The sequence below is a fragment of the Sinocyclocheilus rhinocerous genome, unplaced genomic scaffold (genome assembly GCF_001515625.1).
Source record: "Sinocyclocheilus rhinocerous isolate Xijiao unplaced genomic scaffold, SAMN03320098_v1.1 scaffold605, whole genome shotgun sequence".
Taxonomy (NCBI): Eukaryota; Metazoa; Chordata; class Actinopteri; order Cypriniformes; family Cyprinidae; genus Sinocyclocheilus; species Sinocyclocheilus rhinocerous.
In genome coordinates this window covers 401,819-417,320 of record NW_015661612.1, presented here as the reverse complement: position 1 = coordinate 417,320, position 15,502 = coordinate 401,819, and the positions used below count along the sequence as shown (strand labels likewise).

At 36.7% G+C, this 15,502-nt stretch overlaps 3 protein-coding genes across 3 annotated transcripts in view; all 3 read left to right on the top strand.

The window, feature by feature from the left end:
- Window positions 1-1,006: 1,006 nt before the first annotated feature.
- On the top strand, window positions 1,007-7,535 carry LOC107726473 (pre-mRNA-splicing regulator WTAP-like). Its single transcript, XM_016536068.1, has 8 exons — window positions 1,007-1,212; window positions 2,025-2,062; window positions 2,160-2,215; window positions 2,309-2,367; window positions 2,513-2,640; window positions 3,364-3,542; window positions 6,074-6,228; window positions 6,340-7,535. Exons 2-8 carry the CDS (start codon window positions 2,033-2,035, stop codon window positions 6,987-6,989), a joined length of 1,257 nt encoding a protein of 418 aa, XP_016391554.1. The 5' UTR covers window positions 1,007-1,212; window positions 2,025-2,032; the 3' UTR covers window positions 6,990-7,535.
- Window positions 7,536-7,796: 261 nt separating this feature from the next.
- On the top strand, window positions 7,797-13,039 carry LOC107726488 (acetyl-CoA acetyltransferase, cytosolic-like). Its single transcript, XM_016536094.1, has 9 exons — window positions 7,797-8,007; window positions 8,762-8,896; window positions 9,005-9,186; window positions 9,277-9,394; window positions 9,477-9,620; window positions 10,908-11,030; window positions 11,119-11,273; window positions 11,583-11,693; window positions 12,098-13,039. Exons 1-9 carry the CDS (start codon window positions 7,959-7,961, stop codon window positions 12,266-12,268), a joined length of 1,188 nt encoding a protein of 395 aa, XP_016391580.1. The 5' UTR covers window positions 7,797-7,958; the 3' UTR covers window positions 12,269-13,039.
- A 267-nt stretch (window positions 13,040-13,306) lies between these two features.
- The window catches only part of LOC107726448 (kinesin-like protein KIF25), a 12,977-nt gene continuing 10,781 nt past the window's right edge, over window positions 13,307-15,502 (top strand). Inside the window, 1 exon segment of the mRNA XM_016536023.1 lies at window positions 13,307-14,051. Within this exon segment, the coding sequence (XP_016391509.1) occupies window positions 13,983-14,051 (69 nt within the window). The 5' untranslated portion in view covers window positions 13,307-13,982.

The following is a 15,502-nucleotide window of genomic DNA, read 5'->3' as shown; positions in this document are numbered from 1 at the left end:
TAAGTGGCTGGAATACCTGCCAAGAGAGCATTGCAATAGTCTAGCCTGGACAGAACAAGAGCTTGAACAAGGAGTTGTGTTGCATGTTCTGAAAGAAAGGACCTGATCTTCCTAATGTTGTATAAAGCAAATCTGCAGGACCGTTTTAAAGAATTTAAAGAAAAGCTAATAATTAATCATAAAAATTTAAATAAATCATTTTTAAAATAACAACAATCAAAATAAAACTCTTACTAACACACACACGCACACACACACACACACACATTTATGCTTTTCTTTAAATTCATGAACCCCCTGCAGTTCCTTCACAAACCACAGTTTAGGAAACCTTTACGTAATGTAATGTTTAATGCACTTCATTATGTTATTAACAACAAATTTAATATATTTTCTTTTTCTCTGCATTTTTATATCAATATGGTACAAGATTATCCTATTTAAATCAATGTAATAAAATGAGTAAGGTCAAAAGTAATCTAAAAGTAATCAAAAAGTGATTATATTACCTAAAATATGTAATGTAATGGATTATGTTACTAACTACATTTTTTGTCATGTAATTTGAAATCAGTAACGGATTACAATTTTCAAGTAATCTACCCAGCTCTGGTGACACATATATTTACATTTACATTTAGTCATTTAGCAGACGCTTTTATCCAAAAATATTTATTTTTTTATTTGCCACACTTCATTTGTGTTACGGGGATCAATCATAACACAACGCGACAATTTTTGTAATAAGCCAATTACTATTATCATTATCATTATTATTATTATCATTATTATTATTATTATTATTATTATTAACAGTTTATCAAGTGAACAAATTTACCTTATGTCCAGTTTGCTTTATTATATTGTGAACTGCTATTATATGAATATTTGTATTTTTTATTTTATTTATTTATTTATCTTTTAATTTTTTGAATACTCTGTATTAGTTGATGGAGACCCGATTCTTACTCCAGCGGCAACATGGCAACACTGTGTCGGTGACGCGCTCCTCCCCCTCAGCGCTCGCGCGAACACACTGATGCTGTGCGGCTGAACATCGCGCACACGCTGGTCATGGCGGACGGTCTCCTCTTCGTCTAAATAAAGAACATAGCCTTTCCTCCTCCAGAGAAACTCATTATTAAACATAACTACTTAAGATATCATATTGGAAGAAATACGCGTCATTCTGGTCGAGGTGAATTGGGTCTGGTAAGTGTCAAGGGATATATTTCCTTATTTCAGATAAAGTGCTGCTTCTCGGAGAGGGAGAGTCTCTTCCTTCTCCGCCATTTTGTGACAGCGAAACTGCTCAAAGAAGGCGCCGGCACATTTTTATTACTCCACGTCTGTTGGCGGTAATTTATTGACTTTATTTTAAGATGAACATGTATTATCGGATACGTAAGCTTCATATTTTCCCCGACAGAAACGAGCTTCATGAGATTGTATCAGAATGGCGCGGTTGTTTGCAGCGTAGAGCATTTAGCATGTCAACTCTTTAAACAGGCGAACTCGTTTTCCCTGGAAGATAAGCTTATTGTTGTTTTTTCGCACAAAGATAAGCTAACTGTTAAAATTCTATGGAGGCCGATAAGATAACGTTGCCATTTCGTTTATAAAAAGGTTAAATGTGGAGACGAAGATGCATGAAATGATTGCTAAGTAACGTTAACGTTAAGCCCGTGTAATTTCCCGGTTAGTGGAGCAGTTTCGTTCTCAAGCGATTTTTTTTCTCTATTTTTGCTATGTTTTTACGATCATTTGTCTTTTAAATGCACGACTGCGAAGACTAGATATAACAAACAGGCAAATTCTTCCGCTGTAACGTAATTGTTGCGATTATGTAAAAACGAGCGAATCTCTTGCCTGGTGGCCTATATTTGTAATAGCACATGTGTAGGCGTGTGAAATCCACGCTACTGTCTCTAGGTCTTTGCTTCATATTATTGCTTGGAATGTCTGCGTATCTTTGAGTCGTTTGCGTTCACTGGATGCTTGATTTGTTCTCTTGTCTTTCACAGAGATCAGAATGACCAATGAAGAACCTCTCCCGAAGAAGGTGAGCTCATTGTCGCAGTCTAATCTGATTATATGAGTCGCTTTCCGCCAAACATGGTCTCTTTATAAGTCTTTATTTCCTTTTTATGTCATTGCAGGTTCGCCTTAATGAATCTGACATGAAGACCCTGACTCGAGAGGAGCTGTGCACAAGGTGTGTAGCCATTCTGTTGTGCAATAAGTTTGAAGAGTATGTATGTTGAGGCTTTACAGATTGTAATGCCGATATGTTTTGTTCCGGGTGTAGGTGGAAACAGCATGAAGTTTATGTCCAGATGCTTGAGACGAAATATGCTGATTTAAACTGTAAGTTTGCACGTCCCAGATGTTCTGAATAATTATTCGTCTTGAGTGGTTTACTAAAGCAAAGAGTATTAGACTAGGTGTTATGTTGTGCAGAGAATAAGATGTCTATAGCTAATACATATTTTTCATGTTGAAATGTCTGCAGCCAATGATGTGACGGGCCTGAAAGAGTCTGAGGAGAAGTTGAAGCAGCAACAGCAGGAATCTGCTCGCAGGGAGAACATTCTGGTGATGAGGCTTGCTACTAAAGAGCAGGAAATGCAAGAGTGTACAGTAAGTGTGTTACTATATCCCTTTTTTACTTCTGCTTTATGGTCAGTACTTGGAGGAAATGGGTCAGTTTGCTTTAATGATATGGATTGTAGTAGATGTTCCACAGCTTGTGGATGTAGTATTTAAATGAAAGTGGAAAAGTGTAAAGATTTTAGACTCTGCAGATGCATTTGTCCTTTGTACTGACTTGTCCGTGAAGCATCAGTGAATATTTACCTAATAGCTGCAGTTTTATTCAGTCAAATGTGTATCCAAATGTTTATCATTCAAATTCTCACTGTAATTCATCTAAGTTGATGTATGGACACAGAAACAAGAATATTGTTTCCAGCATTTAAACATGGGAACAGCAGACAAAAAGTAAAGCAAATGCATGTCGGTGGAGAATGTGGGATAGTGGATGACCGCAGTATTGCACCTTTAAGTGCAACTTTCCCAGTCAGGCATCAGTTATGCTCATTTTGACGGTTGTTGCAGGTACAAGTGATGCTTTGAAAAGTTTTAACCTTTTTTTTTTAAGTTACATTGTTATAATTGTAATATATTATATATAGTATACATAAGGTCCTGTTTTTTTGAAACCTTTAAACCATTACTTAATAGTATACTAGCTTCAAAGCTAAAGAGTCAATTTTTAAAGACTGGGCAACACATGCCTTCATTGACATTGATATTTGTCATTTTTTACATGCTGAGATTTTAATGGTCTCTCTTACCTTGCAGACCCAAATCCAGTACCTGAAGCAAGTCCAGCAACCGAGTGCGGCTCAGCTGAGAACGTCCATGGTGGACCCAGCCATCAACTTGTTTTTCCTCAAAATGAAGGCTGAACTGGAACAGACTAAAGACAAACTGGAGCAAGCCCAAAATGAACTGAGTGCCTGGAAATTTACACCTGATAGGTAAACTAAAATAACTCCCCCCTCCAAACAAAAGGTCAAGACTTTCCTGATTCACCCCCCACCTTCTCCTCTGCAGGAGTGCAGATAATGGTGGGGGAAGACTGAAATGTTTTGCTCGCAACGAGACTCAGACTTTAAAGCCAAAGCTCAGAACAAAAGACATTTTTCTTTCATATTGCCCTGCTATTACAAATACCGTAATGTAAAATCAGAACAAAACACAACAGTTTTGGTCAGGTGACACTTTTGTTTCAGCTTTCTCTCTCCCCCCACACCCCTCATGGTACAGAAGCCTGAAGGAATCGGGACTGTTCCAGAAGAGGTGGTCACGTCGGAAACACCCCCTTCCAGCCCATGTTAGAAAGCTTCCTGTAACAAAAAAGGCGGCGTATGAAAGACTTGAGCAAAGCGTTGGCTCTGGAGCTGATTGAACTGTAGCTTAAAGATCACTGATTGAACATTTAAAACATGACATGGCCCTACTAAATGTGTTGCAGAGGAATATGCTGCCCCCATTTAAACTCCATCGTAGATGCCTTGAGACTCTGGTTAAGAATCTAGAATGTAACACAGGGAGGTGGGAATGTAGTGTGATGCAATGAAATGGGGAGGAGTTAAGCAATCTTAAGACTTTGGGGCAGAAGCCTTTGTTATGATATAAGACTTTGGGGGAGGAATCAGACTTTCTGATCTGCAAAGACTTTGGTAAATGTTCATCTCACAGGTGCGACATACGGTACAGTGTTTCAAACCTATTCTTTTTTTTTGTGTTCGTAATATTATACTTTGTTTTTGCTCTGGAAATGCACCTTGCGTTTACAGCAGTGTGGTCCAAATGAATTGACCGACTTGGTAATCTTCTTAAATTGGCTGTTGCACTGCTGCAGATGCAAACATAATTGTTTTTTTCAATGTGAATGCAAATGTGCAATGTGTGTTAGAGAAAATTATTCAAGATGTTTAAATGTTTGTATATAATAATTTGTATTTATCTTGTGTACCTTTTCTAATCCACTTTTTATTTTGCGGTCACCCAGTGAGGATTTCAATTATTTTGTTCATTTTTCTCGGGTCACGTTTAATTCTATTGCAGGTTTTTTTGCTCAGTAGATATTTTATAGCGATTATTACATTATGTTAAAGTTGCATTTACAATCTAAGTGATTCAGGAGTAGTTTTTGAGCTTCTGCTTTGCAAATCTATGAAAACAACTTGGGGTAAGGCAATTTTCTTTGCTACCAAGTCTTTTTGAAATATTGTCTGCTTTAAAGTGGCATTATATAATTCATCAGAGATTTCATTGGAGGTTTGCAGCAGATTGTCCAGAAAAGATGGTGAACCAGTTTAAGGAGATCTATATTTGTCTATATTTGACCTCACATTTAACCTCAAACTACTTTTAATGTTAAATACCTGCATTTGCTCTGAAATTATTCCAAGTCAGTTAGTTTGAGGACAGTAGCTATCTTGCTATATTACTATCTTACTGTATTTGGCACCAAAGCACCCTAGTGACCATTAAATTCAAAGTTCACCGGTACTGAAAATATCTTTATGCAGTATATCAATACAGTACAGAGTTTTCCAGTAGATGTGGGTTGCATTTACCTACCCCTAAAGAGAAGAGTAAAATATGCTGCTGAATTAAATGAAGTGCTCTGGCACATCCAGCTTTGCAGTTATTTTATCTCAATGATAATACAAGAAATTGCGATGCCTATTGACTGGAAAGTTTCAAGCACATTTTTTTACCTTTTGTCATTTAGTACAAGACCAGTCACAATAACATTAAGTCTCAGTTGATGCAGTTGTTGCTTGGTTGCTCATAGCTGGTTTTAGATTAACAGGTAGGTACTTTCATTGGATCTGTGTGTCATCTCTGCTTTTAGATTTTAAAATGAACTTTGTTTTGCAACTTGATCAATGGCCTATTGGAATACTACCATACTAGATATGTTCAGATGTATTGCACTTGTTGGTTTAAGTTGATTTGGTCTTATAACTGTTCAACCATCTCTTCCCAGAATTGTTTGAACTGTTAGTTGATTTTTAGTTGTTAGTTGATTAAACTGCTTATTGCAAGAGAGCTGCCAAAACGTCATTGCGTTTACATGTGCTGTGTTAGCAGTGCATTTTTAAACTGCATATACATGTAGCACGATTGGTAATTGGCTTTCTCCACTACGTTGTTACTTTTAGTTGTCTGATCTTTTCCACTCACATGCACTCTTTAAAAAGCTGTGAGAACCCCGTCACATAAGGCTTGATCTCTTGCAGAAATCCAGGCATGTTAAACCTCTTAGTTTGCTTTTACTAGTTTCAGAATACCGCTTTCTGCAAAAACTACACCATTTTCTTAAGTGCATCTAAACATCTTTTGCTGGTCAACAGTATTTACCAGTGGCCATTGGAGAGTTTGTTGGAAGCTGTTTATGGTTGGCTAATACCACCCAGTTTGTAAATGCAGTGGCCACTTGTGTCGACCCTGTGGCCATGTTCACGATGTGATGTTAGACTTGTTTCCCTTGCAGCCAGACTGGTAAGAAGCTGATGGCGAAATGTCGCATGCTGATCCAGGAGAATCAGGAGTTGGGCAGGCAGCTGTCTCAGGGGCGCATCGCCCAGCTGGAGGCCGAGCTCGCCTTGCAGAAGAAGTACAGCGAAGAGCTCAAGAGCAGCCAAGATGGTGAGCAAAACCCTTCTCCATTCATCTAACTCCATTTATGGTTTGTTTTTATGGAACTTAAACTCACTCTTTGTTGTCGGTTTTTGTACTTTTGCATTTTGTGTGGTCCAGAGCTCAATGACTTCATCATTCAGCTGGATGAGGAAGTGGAGGGCATGCAGAGCACAATCCTGGTTCTTCAGCAGCAGCTGAGGGAGACCAGGCAGCAGGTGTCTCAGTTGAACTCCCAAGGCACTTCTAGTGGAGCTGGTCCAAGCAGAACTTCACCTTCGGCGGCCTCTGAACCTTCCATTCAAAGCGAATCTGCGAACGCCACCGGCTCAAACGTTACGAAAGACTGCGGAAGGGTTTCCAACGGACCCTCCAACGGGAACTCATCTCAGAGGGGTGCGTCTGGGGCCAGTCTATATAGGGAAGCGAGCAGTGCAGATGAAGATTACCCACCATCGCCATCTGTCTCCAGCCCGTCTCATGGTGGCATGTCGAAACTTTCCAACCACTCAGAAGTTGCAGTGAGCCAGAGGGGCGGAGAAGGGTACGTGACTCAACTAAGTGCAGGCTATGAGAGCGTGGACTCACCAACGGGCAGTGAGACGTCAGTGACCCAGCACTCGAACGATACAGACTCCAATGCTGACTCCCATGAGGCCGCTGCTGTCTCCAAAGGCAGCAGGACTGCTGGTATGCGGTACAGCACTCAGAATGGCCTGGACTCATCTGCAGCAACAGTTGCCACCAATGCCTCCACAGGGTCTTTGTAACATTCTGAAAGTTTCGTTTTTTTTTTTTTTTTTTTAAGTCATGACAAAAAAGGAAATCGCACCTTCAGGCCAGTTAGTTCTTGTTTGAGAAATGGTCAAATGCATCACTTTTGTTTTGTACCCAACCTTCCATCACAACATATTACAGTGCATTTGCGACATGTTCAAAGCTGATTACGTTTATAAAATGAGCAACATTGCGTTTGTATATTTGAATTCATTTTTTTTAATGAATGACTTTTAAACCATTTTTTTCTCTGTCAGATATGAACATTTGGTTCTGTACTGTTCATTTGCTGACTTGTTAGAACTCGGAAATCATTTAGCTACGTGTGATGTATCATAATGCTCAATTAAGTCTTGAAGCTGCAAGTTCAGAGAGTCCTTAGTTTCCTGATGTTGAACTTTTCTTTTGTTCCTCTACATGACGAGAAAAAACATTTAGTTTGACTTGTGTGTAGTTTGAGATGTATCTTGTTAAAATCTGATTTCAATCCTTTTCATGTACTGACCAAATATCAATAAAGAATTTTAATATGACTCAAACCTTGCTTTGAATGAATTCTATTAAAACAATTACATCTGTTTATCAACATGTCTTCAATTTAATGCCTAAGCAGTAAAATGCATTTAAATCTGTGTATTTAGTGAGATTGTAAAGTGATGTTTGACATGTTTTTGATGTAAAGAGGCTTTTTAATTAAACATTTTTAGTGAAGTCTAGTATGCATAAGCAACGTTTTGCTGCCTTTTGTTAGCCATCCGCACCATTAGATGGCGCAACACCAAAATAAAACCACTGCATCAGACTCGCATATCTCGCTGATGATGCTTTCGTACTCTTTTCTGATCAAATGAATGAGACAGCGTAAAGAAGGAGGCTCCTCGAGACAACCTGCATATATATAAAGCCAGCCTACCGGACACAACAACAAGGAACCTGCCGAGAAAACCAGCATTACAGCAAAGATGAACACGGATGCGATTGTTATCGTTTCTGCCGCAAGGACTCCTATAGGTAAACTTAATATCATGTCTCATATCATTATGATATTTTTTCCATACGATGCTGAGCACCTCTGTGTAGCTGCAAACTACAGTGTATCCTGTTGACAGATTATACTAGAAAGTTTTATCTCCCGTGTCACTAACTCCTGATTTAACAAATTAACCAAATAATAAGTGCAGATTATTATTTGAGAGTCTGTTTGCTTTAGTTGTGTATCGTCAAAGTATGTGTCTGATTTGTTTTTTTTAAATTAGCTAATGCTCGAGCTATCCGGCAATAGTGTTGTGTCGCAGAAGAAACGCAAAGCTGCTCTGATTGGTTGCTCGGCGTTCTCGCCAGTGTTCTCGTGCTCTGATTGGTTGATTTATTGCAGCGCCATGGCCAGGAAAAATTTTATTGATTGCTTTGCTGAATCCTTTATCATTCATATACTGTATAATAAATTCATATATACTTTTTAAAAATTCTGCCCATTAAGTAAATTATGCTGTTGTTTCCTATAACTTTTAATCATGGAAATAATACCAATATGTAAATGAGATAATAATAGCATAGCGCATAGCATTATTAAATTAGAAATAGCATTAAAATAGCAAAAAAATATATTTTTTTGTCTGTTTACACATGCATGCTCCATATGATTTTGACATGGTAAAAAGCAAAAGTTGGTGTACGGGCAATATAGCCTTTTTTGCTTTCTTCTATAAATTCTATTTTTCAGTGAAAAGTATCAATATTTTTGCTTTTTTTTTTTCATTGACAGGATCATTCAATGGAACCCTTAGTAGTGTACCTCTCCATGATCTGGGGACATTAGTCATCAAAGATGTGCTGAAGAGGGCCAATGTAAAGCCAGAAGAAGTCTCAGAGGTCATCATGGGTCATGTCCTCACTGCAGGTATAGCACTTCATGTAGTATACTTTAGCCTACTCACCATATAAATACAGAACTCACAAAGCTCAAGTTCGCTTGGGAATTGATAGTCATCTCCTACATTTACTTAAGGTCATGGGCAGAATCCTGCCCGGCAGGCAAGTGTTGGTGCTGGTATCCCATACTCAATGCCAGCATGGAGCTGTCAGATGATCTGTGGATCTGGCCTGAAGGCTGTGTGTCTTGGTGCTCAGTCCATCATGACTAAAGAATCCACTATAGTAGTAGCAGGAGGGATGGAGAGCATGAGTCGGGTAAGAGATCTGTAAAGACACTAATGTAAGGGCACTTCTGTTATTTTTAAGTAACAGGTGATGATATCCATGCAACACTTTGTCTGTCAGACTCCTCATATAGTGCAGATGAGGTCAGGGGTGAAGATGGGAGACGCTACTTTGCAGGACTCTATATTGACTGATGGACTCACAGATGCATTTTACAATTACCACATGGGAGTCACAGGTAATATTTTAAAACAGACTGCCTACCTTTATTGTGTCCTTAATAGGCCAACTGATCTAGTTTTGGTCATGTGTCTGTGTAGCTGAGAATGTGGCCAAGCAGTGGGGGGTGTCCCGTGAGGCTCAGGACCAGTTTGCCGTAACGTCACAGAACAGAACTGAAGCAGCCCAGAAGGCTGGATATTTTGACCGGGAGATTGTGCCAGTTACTGTTCCCTCTAGGAAAGGCAAGAGGTTCTTTTGTGTTTAGAAATATGATTTTATTTTTTTTAATAATAAAGTATTTTTTAAAATGTTTTTGAGAAATGTCCCTTGATACAAAGAAAGAAGAAATAAGAAAGTAAAAGTAAAAACAAATATAAAATATAGTAAAATATTCCAAATTAAAATACCTGTTTGCTATTAATGTATTTTTAAAATGTAATTTATTGATGTGATGGCAAAGTTGAATTTTCAGCTGTCATTAGTGTTGCATGATCGTTCAGAAATCATTCTAATATGCTGATTTAGTGCTTAAGAAAAATCTCTTACTATTATCAATGTTGAAAACAGTCAAGCTGCTTAATATTTTTGTGAAAATTCTTAATAAATTCTTTCAGGATTCTTTGAATAGAAATTTCAAAAGAACAACATTAATTTAAAATATAGTTTTTAATTATTTTTAAAAAAGTTTGCATCCTTGCTAAATAAAAGTATTTATTTCTTTCCATTAAAAAATCTTACTCACTTGAAACCTTTGAACAGTAGTGTACCTTATTCAGTCTAGGCAGTGTTGTTGTACTTTTTGTCTTGTTTTCAGTAAAATCATCTTTATAATGAGATAAAGATTTTTTTAATTGTTTTTTAAAGCATAAATCGTACAAGAAAGTTACCTAAGAAAAATCAAAGAATTGTTAATTGTTAAAAAGATATCTTATGCAAATTGTCAAGTAAATGTATTTTAAAAATAAGACAAATTCTGAAGTTTTTTTTGTGTGGAATGTTTGTATCTCCTTATTGAAAACAGTCAAGCTGCTTAATATTTTTGTGAAAATTCTTAATAAATTCTTTCAGGATTCTTTGAATAGAAATTTCAAAAGAACAACATTAATTTAAAATATAGTTTTTAATTATTTTTAAAAAAGTTTGCATCCTTGCTAAATAAAAGTATTTATTTCTTTCCATTAAAAAATCTTACTCACTTGAAACCTTTGAACAGTAGTGTACCTTATTCAGTCTAGGCAGTGTTGTTGTACTTTTTGTCTTGTTTTCAGTAAAATCATCTTTATAATGAGATAAAGATTTTTTAAATTGTTTTTTAAAGCATAAATCGTACAAGAAAGTTACCTAAGAAAAATCAAATAATTGTTAATTGTTAAAAAGATATCTTATGCAAATTGTCAAGTAAATGTATTTTAAAAATAAGACAAATTCTGAAGTTTTTTTTGTGTGGAATGTTTGTATCTCCTTAAGCTTGTATTTATCTCTGATGACACTGAATATCAATTCAAATAAACCCTTTATTACCATATCAGGTCCAGTCGAGGTCAAAGCTGATGAGTTTCCTCGGCATGGCAGTAATATTGATGCTATGTCCAAACTGAAGCCCTGTTTTGTGAAGGATGCTTCCAGTACAGTGACAGCTGGCAATGCATCAGGTAAATGGTGACATCTTTGACACTCAATTATGATGTAACTTAAGTGTCATTTTCACTGCATACAGATAGTAGTGTTTTTGTTTAACAGGCATAAATGATGGAGCTGCAGCTACCGTTCTCATGAGCCAATCAGAGGCCCAGAGGCGAGGCTTAAAACCAATTGCACGCATCACGTCCTGGGCTCAGGCAGGCCTTGACCCTTCAGTCATGGGCACAGGGCCAATTCCAGCCATTAGAAAAGCTGTGAGTGTCTGTTGAGTCATCGCAGCACTTAATTCAGCCACATGAATGAAGAATGAATTTTTGTAATCAGTGCTTATCCTGAAATACTCAGACCCAGATTTAGAATCTGAGCCAAGAATTTGATTGTGCCAAGATTCTTTTTAGAAATTGTTTTGGGTTTATAACAACACAACATTTACTAATTAATTAATTAAAGTGTTTTCTGCTACAGTCCTTGACAATTTATTGTTAAAACAAATTTGGTTTGCACTAGCAATAATGATTCTATAAGTTGGTTTTTAAAGTGAATTGAATCTGCTTTCTAACCAGGTTGAGAAAGCCGGATGGAAGCTGGATGAGGTTGATCTGTTTGAGATAAATGAAGCGTTTGCAGCTCAGTCCGTCGCAGTGGTAAAGGAGCTCGGTCTAAATCCTGATAAGGTGTGTTATTTCCTCCACTTTATACATACTTTGCTTCATGCAGCTTTACACAATATTATATTGACACAGTTACCCAATGATTTCTGTACCACAGTAATAAGAGTGTAATATCATGATGAGTCTCTACATTATTGCAAATATTGGAGGTCCATCTCACTTGACCTTTGTTCACTAATGCTATCAGTGACCAGACTGCTACATGAAAATGAATGAAATGAACTCTTTGCCTAAGTTAAAAAACATAGTTATAATATTTATAGAAAGACAATTACTCATCTGCCTCATTTTTTCCCAATTCTTTTCTAGTTTATAGCTGATCAATTACAACATTTCCTTGTTATATATTTGACATATCCATGTGTGCACAGCATAATTTAACACTTCTTTGGTCTCTCTCCCTTCAGGTGAATGTGTGTGGAGGGGCGATCTCTCTCGGACATCCTCTCGGTATGTCTGGCTGTAGAGTGTTGGTGACCCTGCTTCATGCACTTCAGAGGACAGGGGGACGGAAAGGGATCGCTTCACTTTGTATAGGTGGTGGAATGGGTATAGCCATGTGTGTAGAGAGCAAATAAGCGTTGAGTACTGCTGATATAGACAAATTACTTCCAAACTGTAATTGTGTGCTTTTAATCAGGCCTTGAATCCAGTTTGTCATATTTAAAACAGATGTTTAAAATCTTAACAGGCTATGATGAGACTAAAGCAAGTACATACTCAAGTCAGTACTTATATACACTGTAAAGGAAGGGAAATCTGTAGTAAAATTCACATATGGCCAATTCAGGTGAAATCATCTCTAATGTATCATCATACGCAGTGTATCTGAGGCATTTTGCACTTAACACTAATGTATTCCTTTCAGACTTTAGCGATTTATGGTACATAAAGAGGACTTTTACCAGCTTTTAAGACATTCCTTTTCTGTGTTAATCGTCTATGGTTGCTGATTTACTCTTAAAAAAGGTAGAGCTTTTATTGGTATCAAAACTGGGTCTGTCCACAAGAATATCAATGATAACCTGGTTGAATTATGAAAATAATGCTGTGGTGTGTGTTCTGTGTGTATTAATGCATCAGTTGAATGGAATCAAGTCTGTTTCCAGCAGTATGGAAATCAGACCTAGTGCTTAGAATTAGACCTGTCTACACTGTGCAATAGAAAACTGCCTTAGAAATGTCAAATGTGCCAAAAGACAAAATTAGAATCTATCCTGTACTTCCAATGGTCTGCTTTTAATACTCTCTCTCCCAATGTTAATTTATACCCCAGGGGAAAAGCTGTTTACATATTTAGCCTGTATTGTACTCCTAATCTCACTGCTTAATAAAGAATTTAATGGAGAGCCCTGTGTCCTACAGTGCATGCAGGTAAATTAGGCCACTTTTTGGTAAATCATGCACATTTTCCAAATTTCTCATTGCGCATTAAGTCAGACCTTTTGCTAACATTTTATGTTTAAAATATTAATCAAGAAACAACTGTTAAGCCCAAAACCACGTGTTCAAATAAAATGAGCTGTTAAGTCTATACAACAAAACCATTATTGTAAACAACAACAAAAAACATACTTTTAAATTTTTATTTGTTTACATTTTTCCCCCAGTAGTTTCTAATATAAAATAATATGGTTATTTAGCAAATCTCAGCATTTTGTAATTCATGATACCGTACTTTTAGATGTTTGGTAGTTTTAATTATTAAAAACATACTAACCTCATGAAAATGTTGCAGTTAGCAAACTCGGATCAATCTGTTCAAATGTTAAGTGCCACTATTGTGGCAGCTGTTTAAAACAGTTTGCATTATTTGTAAATTGAATCTTAAAAAGCTATGATGACCCTCCAACCTTATCAGCCTCGTATTACCTGATATCACCTTATTTTGTGAGATGTGACGGCCTCGTGGAGAATTGATCGAGTAACCAGTAGGGGGCGTCAAATCTCAAATGGCGCTGATGACAGTCGTTTTATCGGCCTGCACTGTGGAATCTAGTGTAGCGTGAGCGTGGTACAGCTGTGATTGTTGTCATGAAGTTTAAAACAAGTCAAAATCCACGTATCAAGCCTACATTGTTAATAAATGGACAAACAGTTTTATACATTGTACTTAGAAAAATGAACACTATATGAAATGTTAAATATAGATCAGAAACCACCGAACTAGGCTAGTGTGCGCAGACAGGTAATCGGATTACACTTCAGACAAACCACACAAGAGCTCATCATGCACTGTACCACTGAACAATAAATGCTTCACTTTACATTGTGTTCTTGCTCTCATTCACGATGCCGCTCTTTATTAATCGAGATCAGATTTTTGCTCATCAAGTCCATCTTCTAGAGCACAAACTACGGGTGAGTTTCTTCTTATATTACCTGAATGTAAAAGAACAGGTGGGATAGTAAATAATGTATTTGTGTCGCTTTGATTGCGTTTGATTTACAGATATTTATACTGTCGGTATGATTTATGTTGCTATATTATTTGATGGGGCCAAGGATAATTTTAGAAATAGTTATATCGGTTATAGTATATACCAATATAATATAATGTAGTTACATACCTCTATATGACCTCCATTTTTTTGTGTGTGTGTGTGTGAAGCCACGTACAAAAAAAGTAGCATGTTATTATGCAGTAGAGTATGGTAATACTATGAAGTGCATTAGAATAATATGCAAATATCATCATTTAGTACCATGGTCTATAGGCCTATATCAAAATACTGTAGTACTATCTCATACCATTAATGTACCATGGTACAGCCGCCATACTTGTTTGTGTTTTTGTAAGGGATGGCTGTGTCTCAAAACCTAGAGCTGCTGACCCAGGATAGAATTATGTATATTAACCAGATGTATTGTCTAGGTAGGCAATTCACTAAGATTTTAAGACACATCCACAGGTGTGTCAGGTAAGTTTTGTATATGACTGGTGATCAGCTGAATTTTGTAGTTTATATTATTTGTATCGTTTTTATTTTTAAAATACTTTGTACTATTGCGTGTGTTCTGTATAGTTATATATTTAAATGTAACGATAAAGCCCACTCCTTCTTTCTCGAGAGGTGTAAAGTATTTAAGTAAATGTAATTAATACTGTAGCCTACTTGAGTATCTTTTTCGATACTATGACTATCAAAGATATTAGCAACTTTTATTCTCTACGTCACTACATTTTTGAATAAGTATCTGTACTCTTTACTCCACTACATTTGTAATGAGTGTTGCAATTATACATTACATTTTGCATGGCACCTAGCTTTTTCTGCAGCAGTTTATTTCTGCTACAAAAGAAGTGATATTGCCAACTACAGGGCACTGAAAGTACTATATCTTGTTCGTTTTCCCCTTACTCACCCAAACTTGTCAACAAGGCTACTTTACGTGAATAAGAGTTCCTTAGCAAGCCATTGAGGCCAAAACCAGCACATCCAGTGCAAGAAGGCTTTGACTTTTTAATTTTGCTTAACATTATTTTATTTATCTCGAAGAGACCTTTTTCATTGTTTTTTGTTTTTTTTTTCCAATTTTGAGGTGTTCAGTTTTATTTTGGTTTTAGAAAATAAACGTGATTGCTCTCCTCACATATCAACTCTTCCTTGTTTTTACTAGCATGTCTCCTTGATTAGTGCATCTTTGAACCTATATTTAGTATAAGTAAAATACTTAAGTACTTTTAATATCAGATACTCAAAGACATTTACTCAAGTTGTTTTGGAATTGATGACTTAACTTGTAATGGAGTAATTTTCACTGTAAGATATGTGTAATTTACTCAAGTATGGTTTTCAGGTACTCTTTAC

Bases quoted from the DNA above. Each gene is read 5' to 3' on its own strand.
- LOC107726488 (XM_016536094.1), top strand. From the start codon at position 7,959: ATGAACACGGATGCGATTGTTATCGTTTCTGCCGCAAGGACTCCTATA. The intron at 8,008-8,761 runs GTAAACTTAATA...TTTCATTGACAG, and splicing joins TGCCGCAAGGACTCCTATAG to GATCATTCAATGGAACCCTT. The intron at 9,187-9,276 runs GTAAGAGATCTG...TTTGTCTGTCAG, and splicing joins GGATGGAGAGCATGAGTCGG to ACTCCTCATATAGTGCAGAT.
- LOC107726473 (XM_016536068.1), top strand. From the start codon at position 2,033: ATGACCAATGAAGAACCTCTCCCGAAGAAG. The intron at 2,368-2,512 runs GTAAGTTTGCAC...AAATGTCTGCAG, and splicing joins GAAATATGCTGATTTAAACT to CCAATGATGTGACGGGCCTG. The intron at 3,543-6,073 runs GTAAACTAAAAT...TTTCCCTTGCAG, and splicing joins TGGAAATTTACACCTGATAG to CCAGACTGGTAAGAAGCTGA.